The sequence below is a fragment of the Dasypus novemcinctus genome, chromosome 14 (genome assembly GCF_030445035.2).
Source record: "Dasypus novemcinctus isolate mDasNov1 chromosome 14, mDasNov1.1.hap2, whole genome shotgun sequence".
Lineage (NCBI taxonomy): Eukaryota > Metazoa > Chordata > Mammalia > Cingulata > Dasypodidae > Dasypus > Dasypus novemcinctus.
In genome coordinates, this window is record NC_080686.1 from 93,491,287 (window position 1) to 93,506,955 (window position 15,669).

Genomic DNA, 15,669 nt, shown 5'->3' on the forward strand with positions numbered 1-15,669 from the left:
TTTAGACTTAGCCCCCAGAGCAGCTCTGATCGGGAGGCCCACTCCACCTCCGAGAAGTCTGAGGGGCTGAATCAGGCTGCAGGGAAAGCGAGTTCTCCTTGAGGGTCGTTTTCAAGCTGGCCCCTGGGTACGGGAGGGAACAGCTTAACTTGGATATGCTATGCAGGTATACAGAAGGAAGCTCTTCTTAAAATTTAGGATTTGCTAGACTTTTCCAACAGATTCAGGTCAAGCTAACGTTACCTGAGCACTTACTACATGACTGCTCCAGGCTAGGGATGCTTGCACCCCATCTCTCTGAGTGAGAGGAGATGTATTATATCACAGAACTGCCGTGGGTGGAGAGCCGGAGAGCAGCAGAGCCTTGGCGTGAATCCCTGCTTTAACACTGAGACCTCACGTAATCCCTGAATCTCTCTGAGCCTCAGTTTTCTCTTGTGTAAAACAGAAGAGTGATAAAGCTTTTATGAGGATTAGCAATAGTGTACATAAAGCACTTGGCACCTACGAGATGCTCAATAATGGAATACTATTACTAATAACCCACAGGCTCTTAAATCTAGGGGTTCTTAGCTTTTTGAAGTCATATTATAATTTTCTTATGTCTTTCTGATCAATAACCCAAGAAATACCTTAGTAATAAAGTCAAAGAGACTCTGAACTTCAGTAATGCTGTGGAATCCAGCTCGGACTGCATCCAAGAGTCTCAGGAATGATCCGTAGAATCACCATGTTTTGGAGGGGCTTGCATTCACACAACCACATCAGATGGATTTCAAGGGGCAGGGAAGTATTGAAGTATTTTTGTGTTCCTACAAAGACCATGCATTTTAGCAACTGGTCTGCCTTGCTGGGTTCAGATAAAGAAGGAAGAATGCTTAAGGTTCATGCCACAGTATTTCAGGGTATCAGTCAGAGTCCCTTTACTGGCCCTGCCATTGACTCTCACACAAAGGAGCGTCCATTCAGCTACAGTGGGTAAGTAAGTGCACCCACGGCACCCAGAGCAAGCAGAGGCAGCCAGCCTGATGAGTACATCTTTCCCCCACTCTCTAATCACTCTGAGAATATAGGTTTACGTTAGGGGGTGGGTCATTACGCTTTCTCATCACAAGAGAAAAGCAAATTCTGAAGCCTGGAATAAGAGTGTCACGATGTAGTATTGCTGACTTAAGAAACTGGAAGGCAGTTCTGCTTGAAACAAAGAAATTATTTTCTTTTTAAGAGTCCAATTTCTCTAGGGCTGTATCTCTGGACAAATGAACGCACATATCTACATTCCCAAGTGTACAGTGCCTCATAACCACAGGTACACACTGGAATCACCTGGGGGCTTTAAAAAGAAACACAAACCCCATGTCTGGGCTTCCCATCAAAGATGGTAATTCAGAAGATCTAGGAGAGAAATGGGAATATATTTGGAAAAATCTCTCCAAGGACATAAAACTGCCTGCCCATGGTCAAGAACTGGTTAAGTTCACTGTAAACATCTAAACTCTAGCGCATTCCTGGTCAAATCTTTAATAAGTCTTCCCATCTGCAGGTGGGCTTAGAGCTAAATAGGAGACCTGAGGGATCTTTCTTGAAGTGCAAATGCAGGAATAACAATTTGTTCATGGACCAGTTTTCAGAAGTCCTGCTTGGAAAAGCTGCTGCTTCCATATCCGGAGAATGTGCAGGTACCAGAATCTACAATAACTGACTTTGACAGAAACAGGACTTACGAGATATCAGGTCAAAAGACTTCTTGTCCTCAGCATTTGGTTTCACCTGGCAGGTGAGAAGGTTCAATTTGGCTGGTTGTCTGTTAGACTGGAAAAAGAGAAAGGAGAAGAGAGAGAAGTTATATGGAGCACCTCTCCCTTTCACCTGCAGGCTCAGTGCCTTTCAGAGGTGATGTGCAATTTCCCAAGGCCTGCCACAATAGCTACTGCTCAATGACATAAGAAAATATTTTTACCAAGGAAGAAAACAGACACATGAGCACTGTTCTACCTTTACCACAAGAAGGTACCACATCTCTAAGTTTCTGTCCTCAAATATGAGCTGGCAAACTTGGTAAAGCCATATTTATCCCATTGGAATTCTGAGACTCATTGAAGAAGGAAAAAAAATTAGGTGCCTACTAAATATCTTTAACTATGCCGTGCATTAATATCCCGGTGATAAAGGGAATGGAACCAATAATCTACCTGGCTTTCAGCGAAAAGTGTGCATGGTCCATGGAAATGCACTTCTGGGACCTACAAATATTCAAGTACAGACTGTTGGCACTTTCAAAACTGTCTCTTACTATGAAATGTTGTTCAGCCTTCTATTCAAAATGACCCCAGTAATCCATTACCTCAGACCTAATATCACAAGTATTCACGAATTTTGGTTGCATTGTGAAATTTATATTACTTCTCTCAAAGACGCAAGGAAAATTACCACCTGTGAGGCATTGTTTAATAAGCCCCAATATCTGGAGAGAGAGTAAGTATAATAAGGACTTCATATCACTTATCAGAAAATCTCCTAGTCACATATATAAAGCATACACAGCTTGCAGTATCTAGATAGCCATGCTGACCTAGGCACTGCATAGTCTGAGTCTTGCCACATGATGGTTCTGGTCAGAACTCTTCCTTGCCCTCCTGTCTGTACTTGCCCAAGGTCACCTGCCAGTCAGTGGCTGACGGCAGGACCCCTGCTTCCTGCAGAAGCTGACAAAAAGAGCAAAGTGTCTGAGTGTCTAGGCTGGGCTTTGCTTGAACACGAAAAACCTGCTGAAATGAGCAATGGAAATCTTTAGTCAGGTCTATATGCCTAGTCCAACTGACAGTCATGATTCCAAAAATCTTCATTTCAGGAACATTTCCACCAGAGGAAAAGTTTTTGGGGAAAAGAGAAGGGGAGAGGCATACTGGAGAATCAACCAGAAAGCTCTGAGTGACAAAGATGGCATAGTAGGATCAGGACAATTTTAGTGAGAAGCTGTGCCTCTAATTCTCAACAACAGGCACTGGGCAATGAATTCCACTTTCCTTCCTGTGTTCTCTGGACCATTTTTTAGACCTCAACACCCTGTAGTTTCGACGAGATTAGACACAGAAAGCAATGACCTCCTGTCCTGTATCTAACAAGTAAACCGGGTGGGTGGAAGATGTGAGATCCCACAGGTGTTCATGTTTGATAACACTGCATGGATATTTGATTCAGAATGGCACCAAGAAGTCAAGTCCTGGTACATGAGTTTTGCTGCAGAGGAAACAGTGCTTGGGAAAGAATTCCAGTTTTATAGAACTGGTCACCACACCCAGAAAGGGGAGACTGGAGTTCATGGGCCTCCAAAGTTTTCTTAGAGTAGACCTGGAGTTTCCAGAGGCTTCACATTCCCAAAGCAGCAGCTGCAGCCACAGACCAAGGTCCAGTCTACTGTAAAAGAACTGTTCGGCTCTACATTTCTTCTTTTTGGAAGTGATAAAATCACCTTATTTCTATTTGAATGGCACTGACATCTGACAGCCTGAGAGAGGTAGTGAGGGATCCTAGTTAATGGTTCCTACTTGGAATCCACATTTAAAGGAGGAGGTAGAAAAGCTTAGAGAAGATCAAGGGATGATTACAGGGGTGGAAAATGGGAACTCTGAAGATTGGTTAAAGGCATCATTTAGTCCAGAGGAAAGAGAGCTAAGGAGTAACTTAATAACCAACTTCAAGTACATGAAGGGTTGTTATAAGGGGAAGGCTGGGAAGCTGTTTTCCATTTGCAGAGAAGAAATGCACTCCAATTACAGAAGATTTGGGCCAGACAGAAGGCAGAACTTCCCAAGGTTAAGTTGACTGTACATAATAAGAGGTTTCAAGTTCTTATTAATGTAAGTAGAGAAGGCTATGTCTTTGAAAAATTTAAGAAAGTTTGGACACCATTCAAATTTCAATGAGGGTTAACTAGATGATTTCTGAACAACCTTACCAACAGATACAAAGAGAAAAAAAAAAAAGGAGAAACCACTTGGCTTAGTATTAATTGCGTTCAGGAAAGTTAACGGCATCACTCATCTCTCATTTCTACCCACTGACTATTTCAAGGAGTATTACTGGAAAACTTCTGAGGATAAAGATTAAGTCATTCTATAAATGACCCAAAACTTCAATGATAATGACATGTTATTTATTCTCTTAGAAGTCCGTCAAGTACCAAATCAACAATGAACTTCATTGACAGAGGTTCACATTACCAAAAATAGTATTCTTTCCCCAATATGAACTGCCAGTGACGCATTAGACAAATGACCCATTACCTTGAATATGACTTTGGGAAGCAAAGAACACACAATTTTGGACTGTCATAGCAGCTGACATATTCATGGTATGTCTAACTGGAGTCTGATGACCAAGGAACCAGAAGGCATGGAAATCACTAACTATAGCAATAATAGTAACTCCAGATGTTTATATAACATTCATAAATCTCAAAGCACTTTCTCAACAATTTGTACTGATTTACAGGTATACTGATTAAAGAATGCAAAATCAATCATTCCTGAGGTTTTAGTAGACTAATGTCAAAGTAAGACTAAATGACTTGCCCAGGGTTACCTCACTGTGGAACAGTTTAAGAAAAGGAAGAAAAGCCAAGGAGACTTGTATTTGTTGAGTCCTTACTCTTTATGATTCCTATCAAGCTCAGAACAAAAACCTCAGTCATACCTTAGTTCCCAGGTATTCCCTGCAGCCTCCTTCTCGGACTTCAGTTCCAGCCACTCTACCCACTGCTCCTTCGGCAGCACTGGGCTCCCTCTATATTCCATGCTGACCCCCTCGCGTACTTCAGGTCTCTAACCAGTTCTGACCTCCTCAAAGAGGGAGCTTCCTAGCCTGACCCCCCTCGCAGGAGCTTTCCATCCCCTCACACCCTACTGTAACTTCTTTCTGGCTCTTACTACTCATTATTTGCTTTCTGTCTTTCTTTTCCACTAAGAGCACAGATTTTTCTGTTTTTTTCACTAAAATGTCTGTGAAATATGTACTCAATAAATATTTATCCAGGCAACTTATATATATGAGCTCGTATACCACCTGTGCAGGAAGTTTTTTAGTCTCTTTTGCTAGATAAAGAAAAGGCGACATAGAAAGGTTAAGTAACATTGCTAAGATTTCCCAGCACGGAAGTGGTGGGGTGTGGAAATTAACCCATATTGAACCAGACCAGAGCCCGCTCCTTCCCTTTCACTTTCACTGTCTTTCAAAGCTTGGAAAGACAGCACATGGTGCCCCTCAGGGAGCAACTGATGCCCCGGCACAGGAGAACATGGCTTCTGACAAGACAAAGGTTTAGAAATACACAAAAGAAAGATTTCAATAATAAAATTTCTATTTTAATATCTTCTCAGACTCTAAGCCATTTGATTGCCCAATTACTAGCTTTCATAACTGATGAAAGAAATTTTAAAAGCCCAATTTGAAATACCTACTGATTTATTCATTGGACAGATATTCACTCTATCTAGTATGCCTCTACCACATTCCAAGCACATTTGAGGAACGAACACAAGATCCATGCCATCAAGCAACTAAGGGTAACACACCTGACAAAGTACCTAGAATGTGTCGGGTGCCAGGGCAGCTGGAGGCCTGCATGTGAGGATGTGCACGGAAGACTCAGAGAAGGCTCCCTCCCCAGTGGGTCTTGCGGTGGGGCCGAGGTGGTATCGACAAGGCAGACAAATGGGAGGAGTGAGGAGGAAGAAGAGGTGGTACAAAGGGCTGCGTGTGACAGGACAAGCAGTGGTAGATGATGGTGACAGGGAGCAGGGAGGGTGCTGTGTGCATGCTAAAGAATTCGCATTCTTGTCCCAGGAACCTGGGTCATCTGCTGAAAGAAGGTAATCAGGGGAGTGACACAATTAGACCTGAATTCCAGAAAGGTCTTGATAAGGAGGGTGTGTGGTGGAGAAGGCAGACGAGTATGAAAGGGGCTGAGAGAGTGAGCTAGAAGAGCACTGAGGGCCTGAATGGAAGCTACTGGAGTGGTACTAGGAGAAGGGCACACAATAAGTTAGTAAAAGAGAGATTTCTAACACATTCTTTTCATTAAAACAACTTTTCATTAAAATAATGCCAAAAAAAGAAAGAAAGAAAAAAAAGTACTGCAAAATTGGAAAGTAGATGTGGCTTCACCAGGTGAGCACCTGCCTACCACAGGGGAGGTCCTGGGTTTGGGTTATGGTGCCTCCTAAAGAAGATGAACAGACACAGCTCCCGCTGCAACAAGCTAGATGCCACTCCACCGCAATGAGTAGATGCCTATACGAGCAGATGCCACAAGCCAGCAGATACCATAATCCGCAGGGAGCGGATGTGGCTCAGATCGCTGGTCACTCACCTCCCATGTGGGAGGTACTAGGCTTGGTTCCCAGTGCCCCTGGAGAAGGAAAGTGAGCATACAATGAGCAGACAGACGAGAGAACCATCTGGGGCATGGGGATAAATAAAAAAACGAAGTAAATAAGTAAATCTTAAAAAAACAATGCAAAGTCACTGAAGAAAAATTAGGAGAGAAAAGTGCAGAAAAGAAATCGAGCATTATTTGGTTAATCTCAATTTTTCACCCAGAGATAATCATAGCTAATACCTTGATTTTAACAAGATTCGTGTGTTGCCTGTTAAACAAACAAGGTTGGTTCATCCTGCATATATTGTTTTGTAAACTGCTTCTCTTCAACTGAAAATATACACAAGTGTATTCATTTTCTACAGAGAGAGACAAAAGGCAAACCTACCTAAGTTTTTGATTGCTGAAAATGTTCAACTACAGAAACCCTGGGTATGTTACATGAAAAAAGTGATGATGATGATATCCCTCTGAAATAATGCTCTGCCACCCACAATAGAAAATGGCCATCCAGTATAGGACAGTCATCAGAAATGTAAGTAGACTTGCACCTAGAAACCGAATGAGTCAATTCTTAATGTTTCTGAAGCTCCTGAAAGAAAACAAACACCACACGTTTGTCCTTAGCTTAGTCTGCACCACAGTGAAGTGTTTTTGCTGGAAGTGTAATGTTTTTAGCACAGGCATACTTCTCTGTTAGCAGAAAAGAGCTGCTACTGGAATTAGTGTCCAGAAATGAAAGTATTTCCTCCCCATTCTCTCGAATTGCTCTCCTTTACAAATATGAAATGAACATCATTATTTGGGAGGGGGGGAAACTAACACAGCCAGGTTGAGGTTGCTGTGTGGTAAAAATAAAACAACATTTGCTTTGCTTACCACACTAATGCTTGGTAAAAGAGCTGCTCCGTTGCTTGGGTCATTTCAAAGTTTTCGTTCAATAAATATTTATTTAGACACCTACTGTGCCCAAGAGGGACATATGTATTTTGCATGCATTCAATAATCACAACAAATCCCTGGCAAAAAGTGAGGGGGTACATGTTGAACACCTACCCCTACAAAGAAATCTTATCTCCCAAATTTCAGTGCATTTTGAAACTGGCTTTGGAAAATATTTCATTTGAGGGAACGCTTTTACTATTTGAACTCATTTATTCAACAAATATTCATTGGGGACCTAAACTACTAGGAACTTAATACATAAATTCTATTAATTCTTGCAATAACCCTATGACCTAGGTACCTTATTTTACCTATTTTACTGATGAAACCAAGGATTAAGAAGGCAAAGTAAACTGACCATGGTTTAGAACATATAAGGCAAAGCTGAGATTTGAACAAAACTCTTCCCAGAGTTTTTTCCATTCATCATGCTGTTTCTCTGTCAAGGCAAGCCTTTGGAAATTTTGAAAAGAAAACATAGTTTTCCTTTTTTGGGTTCTTTCTGTCCTTGAATGGCTAGTTCCCTCATTTTCCCTCCCATATTACTTAATATTCCTGCTGAGAAATCCAACTTGTTCTTGACCTGTTCCATGTTCCAAAGTTACTATCTTGTGGCCGAAACTAACGCACTCTTATCCCCTTAGTGATCCTGCAAACAGCTTAGGAGACAAGGAGCTGATCGTGTAACTGCAGCAATTCATTCTCAAGTGTGGATGACTGTGGATTCCCTTAACTCTTCCAACCATCTTTAAACAGGACTGACTTCTAGCTGGCAGGATGTATGTGTCTACATGTGTTTCCAAGTGGAGACTTCCAAAAAGATCTTTTTCATTGCAGTAAGGAACTTGATACTCTTTTTTTTCTCTCTCCCCTTTCCCCATCTGCTCCCCTCCCCCCCTTCACCAGTTGTCTGCTCTCTGTGTCCATTTCCTGTGTGTTTTTCTGTGTCCGCTTGTATTCTTGTCAGTGGCATGGGGAATCTTGCTGCATCAGCTCTCTGTGTGTGAGGCGCCAATCCTGGGCGGGCTGCACTTTTTCCGTGCTGGGTGGCTCTACTTACAGGGTGCACCCCTTGCGCATGGGGCTCCCCTTACGCAGGGGACACCCCTGTGTGGCAGGGCATTCCTTGCGTGCATCAACAGTGCGTGTAGGCCAGCTCACCACACAGGTCAGGAGGCCCTAGGTTTGAACCTTGGATCTCCCATGTGGTAGGTGGACACTCTATCCATTGGGCCAAATCTGCTTCCCAATACTCTACTTTTGAGAGTATGTTCCACTCTGGATTCAACATTAACATTATATTGTAGACCAAAAAAATGAGCTTATCAGGGCTCCTGATAAAAAGTGGGGCAGGTATTGTTACTGTATCTGATGAATAAGCTGCATAATCACTCTTCAGTTATTTCCACAAACATTTATTGAGTGCCTACTATTTGCCAGTACATAGCATTTGGGCCAGCACAGGAAGACATTTTAAACTAGTATTTTTTACTTAACTGTAGTAACCATTTTAATCCATGCCTTTTTACCCTAACCAGAGGTCAAAAGCCAACCTAGGAAATAGACCCTGAAGAGGTGTACAAAGTGCATTAATTTAATGATAAAATTAAAAATTTGGAAAAAAATTTATAGCAGACTTATAACATTCTCATACACAATGGGAGTCCATTAAAACAAGCCAGCATTACTATCTTGACAATTACTTAAAATTTATTTGTGTCAGACACTGTTCTGTTTGACATGTATTTACTCTTTTCATCCTCACAATAACCCTAAAGTCAGTACCACTCTTACACCTTTTCACAGATAAGGAAAGCAAGACACAAAAAGGTTAAATATCTTTGCTTTAGGTGAAGGTAAAATATTTTTAAGAAATCCATAATTTCTTGTACTGGGAAGGTGAGGTGGGAGTAGAGTGAAAATCAACTGCTTTCAGACTGCAGGTCCTGTTTTGTACTTTCGAATTGGTAAAGACTAAACACTTTCTTTCTTTTAAATGATTTTTATTTATTTCTCTCCCCTTCCCCTCCCCGCCCTAGGTGTCTGCTCTCTGTGTCCATTCACTGTGTGTTCTTTTCTGTCGGCTTCCATTCTTGTCATGTAACATGCACTCTAACCAAATGGCCACACTTTCTGAATTTGTGGGCTTGAAATTAATGAGATTAAAGTAATTAAAGTCATTAGTAACTGCTCTACTAAAATTATAGAGTTACAGTAGAAGAACAGAGTGAAATGCATTGGGTTAAACCTACAAGGGAAGGTTAAAGACTACAGCCCTCAAGCTGTGGGGTCTGTGGTTTCAATCTGTAGTCTCTCTTACATTTTGATTCTTTAATTCCATCCTCCCTTTTCCATCTAAGAAACAAATTCCTCTTTTCCATCTAAGAAACAAATGCCTCTAATGGCTGCTCAACACAAAAAGCAGGAGAGATCTATTTGGCAGTTCCTTAAATCTTAGGGCGTGTCTACACTGTGACACCTTGTTATACTAAGGATGCGCAGGTAAGCAGGAATAAAGGTTGCAATTCTTGCTGCTTCTTGAAGTCCACGTGAGTGACAGCTATACAAAATATCTGGCTTTAGTCATGCCATACTTTGGGAAATGAAGGTTTCCATTGGTTCAGGATGTCTGGAACAATGCAATATTCTGTTAATTTAGAAAAGCAACTTATTCATACTATACAAGTTGCATGGTAGGATGGAAAGAAGCAACGGAGGAAAAAAACATATTTTGGAGACAATCAGATCTGGGTTTGAGTCCCGACTCAGCCATCCACTAATAAAGCCAGGGGCAAAAAAGTTAACCCTTCTCACTTTCAACTCTCATCATAAGATTGAAAAAATAATGCCAAGTGCCTAGCACTTCTCTTAAAAATAGGAGGCAACAAAGGTTAAATTCAACTTCTTGGGTTCAAATTAGACTTTAGTACTTAATTGTTATATGACTTTCAGAATTCTTGCCTTTATAGCAGAGGTAAGAACAACTACCTTATGAGAGCCATGCAGTGCCAAGTGTGTGAAATGCTAATCATGTAGTGAGCGTTCAATAAAAGTCAGCTACTATGTCTTCAGAGCTGAGGCACACTATTCAGTTGTTCTCACAGTTTCCCTCTACATTAAGGCAGAACTCCTTGTAAAGTGCAAACACTTCTGGGAGAGTTACTCATCAGGTCACTATAAAAGTACAAACATATCGTGTCTACCATAAGGGTTAAAGAGAGAATGGGGTACCGACCAGGGACAGTATGTACAGGAGAGGGGGAGCAGAGGAGAGCCTTGGGACCAGAACCCAAGCAAACATGCAAACCCAGGGCATGCAAATGGACTGAGGGCTCCGTGCAGACAGGGAAGAACCACAGGAGGCAGTTTAGAGGACACAGCAACCAGACGGTACTTGTGACAGCATTTGCTTACCTGGCTACTTAGGATATGGAGATTCGGAAGACACCTAGATTAGCCCACTACACTCTGGTTTTACTACTTCATGTATTAACAAGATAATCAGAATAAAGAAGAAGGTGGTGAGAATTAGGCTTCAAACTGGCGAACTTCTGACCGAGGACAAGTTAGTTCACAAACTTTACAAATGTCCCTGCAATTGGCCGCAGATTTCCATGCTCCCCCGCCGCCTCCCCCTCCCCCCACAGCCTCTTCTTCCTCATTACTCTTTAACACTGGCAAACTAATCGGGGGGAACTCAACAGTTCTCCATCCTGGATGAATATTCAAATTATCTGGGAAGTTCTATTTTAAGTATTTTTATTGTGGTACAATTTCCCATTTTAACCACTTTCACATGTACAATTCAGTGATATTAATTATATTCACAATACTGTGCTATCAATATCACCATAACTTTTCATCAAAACTCTCTACCCATTAAACAATAACTCCCCCTCGGTCCCAGTAATCTTGAATCTACTTTCTATCTCTGTGTATTTGCTTATTCTAGATATTTAACTGGTCTGGAGGTGTAACCAAAGCATCAATATATTTTTAAAAGCTTCCCAGAGCCTTAGAAAGTTAAATACAGAATTACGGTATGACCTGACAATTCCACTTCTAGGTATATACTCCAAATAACTGGAAGCAGGGACTCAGATATTTGTATACTAATGTTTATAGCAGGAAAGGTGGGAGCAGCCCACATGTGCAGCAAGAGATGAAGGGATAAACAAAATGTGTTATATATACACAAAGGATTATTGTTCAAAAGGAATGAAGTTCTGATGCATGTGACGACATGGATAAACCTTAAAGACGTCATTTTGAATGAAATAAGCCAAGCACAAAAGGGCAAATATGGTATGATTTCATGTACTTGAAATATCTAGAGGGTGGGACCAGATGATTTTAATGTGCTATCAGGGCTGAAAATCACTGGATTAACCTAGTTAACTGCAGCCTCTTTTATTCACTGATAAAGGTTTCACTGAGATATAAATGTTAGGGATTTCCATCTTAAATGAACTCTGTATTGGTGCTGCTCTTATGAAATCCTAGGATTCACATAGCAAATGGGAAGACTTTTCATCAGTATTCAAATACAGGAAAAATGCCCATAGAATGTGTTATTTACAAGAATGAACAACCTGTAAGATAAAACCAGACTTATATATATATATATATATATTTTAAGATTTAAAAAAAATTTTCTCTCCCTTTCCTCCCCTCCCCCTCCCCAGTTGTCTGCTCTCTATGTCCATTTGCTGCACGTTCTTCTGTGACCGTTTCTATCCTTATCAGCGGCACCAGGAATCTGTTTCTTTTTGTTGCGTTATCTTGTTGTGTCAGCTCTCTGTGTGTGCGGCGCCATTCTTGGGCAGGCTGCACTTTATTTCACGCCGGACGACTCTCCTTACGGGGCGCACTCCTTGCACATGGGGCTCCCCTACACGGCACGGCACTCCTTGCATGCATCAGCACTGCGCATGGGCCAGCTCTGCACAGGTCAAGGAGGCCAGGGGTTTGAACTGTGGACCTCCCATGTGGTAGGTGGATGTCCTATCCATTGGGCCAAGTCTGCTTCCCAACTTCTATATTTAATATTTTATAAAACTTGAATATGGGAAGCCCTCTAATAAATGTTAACATATTGAGGTCTGCATCTCCAATGCAGCAGAAGCCTACTGTGGTTAATTCTACATGTCCGCTTGGCTAGGTTATGGGTTCAACTGCTTGGTTAGCAGGCACTGGCCTGACTGTTACTGTGAGGGCATTTCATGGATTTAAGTCACCAGACAGTTGAGTGCATCTATGGCTGATTACATCTACAACCAACAAAGGAGAATGCTTCAGCAATGAGAAGGATCTCCTCATCCGATTAGTTGGAGGCTTTAATGGGAAGAACTGAGGAACTGTGCAGTCAGGAAGAAGAATTTCTATCTTTACTGCAGACAGCCAGTTTCTCTTGTGGAATTCACTGTCACGTTCATCAGAGTTCCTAACTTGAGGCCTGCCTTACGGAATTCAGACTTGCCAATCCCCACAGTACATGAGCCAATTCTTACAATAAATCTCTATATCCGGAAAGTTCTGTTTTTTTTTCTAAAGAACCCTGACCTATAAAGATTTCCACGTGACCACTAGTTTTGGAAATAACGCTCCTTATTTTATGTCTACGTAACATTGTTTGTACTGTAACAACTGTATTTTTTCTACTTGTGAACCTAAGAAAACTTAACACTAGTGTCTTTGGTCCTGACGTAGCATTTTGCATTGTTTTATCAGTCAACTTTGGTCTTTTGTCTTGTTTTGATAAAAACTTACATGTCACAAGGGCAGTAGGGTGAGGAGCTGACTGATAAAGTGTAGGGAAAATGGTACTACCTGAGCTGATGGAAGAGACATAAAATAGAGAGTTATTATTTAGCTATGGGAGGGAACAATTTAACTAGAAATTAAAATAATACTGGTTCAAGACACTTTTTTTTTCTTGTTCTTGCTTAATTGAGACCTCAATTATACTAAGCTCATTCTTGAATTTCACCTCCTTTTTGGTATCCAGAATATATAGATTGTACTCACTTTCCAAATTGTGTCTTATTTAAACCTCAAAAACCTTATCAAGGAAAAAAGGAAGGTATTATCATTTCTACCTATACTGGCTTATTTTAGACTCCTTGGGCATTATTTCTGGCCTCAGGAATTTAGACTATCCTCTTCTATTGGGAATACTCTGCATCCAGCTTTACTGTTTCAGCCTGGACAAGTTTTCCCTGACCACACTACAGCAGGTGCCCTATTTCTTTTCTATCACAGCAACCTGCTCATTTCTTTTAGAGCATTAATCCTTTGTTTACTCCAAGCTCCAGGTGGGCAAGGACGACTCACTACTGCATCTGTACTACTTAATTCAGAGTTTGGCTTAGGAAGGTATAAAAAAATTAAAAAGCCAATTATTCCCATTTTACATCTGAGGAATTTGAGGTTCCAAGGGTTTACATTAAGTGGGAAGCAGACTTGGCTGAACTGATAGAGCATCTGTCTACCATATGCAGGGTCCAGAGTTTGATGCCCAGGGCCTCCTGACCCATGTGGTAAGCTGGCCCACATGCTGTGCTGCAGTGTGCAAGGAATGCCCTGCCACGCAGGGGCCTTCCCGTGTAGGGGAGCCCCATGAGCAAGGAGCATGCCCCACAAGGACAGCCACCTGCATGAAAAAAGTGCAGTCCGCCCAGGAAGGGCACTGCACACATGGAGAGCTGACGCTGCAAGATAAGGGAACAAAAAAGAGATGCAGTTTCCCAGTGCCACCGGATAATGCAAGTGGATGCAGAAGAACACACAGTGAAGGGACACAGAGAGCAGACAATGTGGGGAAGGGGAGAGAAATTTAAAAAAAAAACAAAAAACTTTTTTTTTTTTTTTAAAAATGGCTTATGTAACTTACCCAAGTTTTTAGAGCTTGCTCAAGAGTCTGGGCATGGGTATACCTGGCTGCAAAGTGCCCTTTTACAATTCACAGTGCTGTTTTCTACTCTCTCAGGGGAAAGGAAAATATTCTCTTCTTGCAGTGACCATGAAGACAAAGACATGGAATTGGGGTGGGGAGTGGAGGGAGTCCAGAATAGCCCCACAATGCCATTAAGGCTGTATCACGGAACACATTTTAAGGAAGGGAACAAACCCTTTGCAAGGCTTTCTCTGCTTCCTTAATGCACTTTTAGTGCATCTTTTAAAGCCCTGAAGTCAACTTATCAGGGCTCTGGATGGAAAAACAAGTCTGAAAAACAAGACTTTGGAAAACTGTCCACAGGTTCAAAGAGTGTAATGACAGGAAGAGATATATCAGATTCTTGCTTTGGTGAAATACTGTGGAAGGTGAGAGAGCTGCTGTTAACCCCTAACAGGCAGAAATTAGAGTTCTATGACAGGATAGGTGACCAAAACATCCTTCATAAAATACTGAGAAGGATAAAGGAAATACAAATATAAAAGAATTCCCATAAGCCACAGTTTAAAACAGAGGTAGCAACAATTAGAGAAGAAGAGGTAATAGTAGCAATAATAACAGCTGACATTCCTTAGCAATAATTATGTCCCACATCTTGTTCATCAGTGAACTCAATCTGCTCAACCATCCATGAATTGTACTATTAGTAGTTCCATTTTATTTGGATGGAGAAACTCTCGTTAGGCAGCACTGGAATTCAAACCCAGGCAGTCTGCTCTCTGCTTAGTGATGGTGGTGATAATTATGAAGACAGAACAATCACCTTTTCAGAACATTTAACACTTACTGTGGTCGGGTTCCATAACCCTTTAAGTGCATCATCTCATCTAATTCTTGCAACACCCAAAAGACAGGTACTGTGATTCTGTTTTACAGGTGAGGAGTAAAAGTTTAGTAGCTTAACAAAAGGTACACACACTAAGTAGCTGAATGAGCATTTAATTACAGGTTGACTTAAAAGCTGTGCTCTTCGCCTCCCCTTTTAAAAGGAGCACAGACCACCAGGCATGTGGCCACAGGCCTGACCTACGCCAGCTGGTTTCCCAACCTTTTGAATTAAACACCCAACCTTCTTAGTGGGTTTCTCTGTGACAGTAAAAGTCTTTTAGTATTGGTTGATTAAAAGGTTTATGAGTTTAATGGCTGTTATGGGGTTAATCATAAGAGCATCGCAGTCATTCAGAAAATGTAAGACAATTTAGTCAGTCTTTAGATTCAAATATACATTCATGGAACCCTTGTAATACATTCATGGTCCCATCTCCCTTACCCCCCACTCCCTAACTTCCTTTCAGGAAACCCTGTCAACCTTTTCTACTCCAAGATACTATGATCTAGTCAATGACAAGGTAAGAAGTTTATTTCATTCCGAAGAAGAACTATTATTATA

General features: G+C 41.4%; 1 protein-coding gene across 2 annotated transcripts in view; it reads right to left on the minus strand.

Moving 5' to 3' along the window:
* Positions 1 to 15,669, minus strand: part of ASAP1 (ArfGAP with SH3 domain, ankyrin repeat and PH domain 1) — a 358,576-nt gene that overhangs the window by 69,096 nt on the left and 273,811 nt on the right. For both annotated transcript variants that reach the window (XM_004451154.5, XM_058276037.1), the window contains exon 14: positions 1,725 to 1,812. In XM_004451154.5, the coding sequence (XP_004451211.1) occupies positions 1,725 to 1,812 (88 nt within the window). The remainder of the gene's footprint in view (positions 1 to 1,724; positions 1,813 to 15,669) is intronic.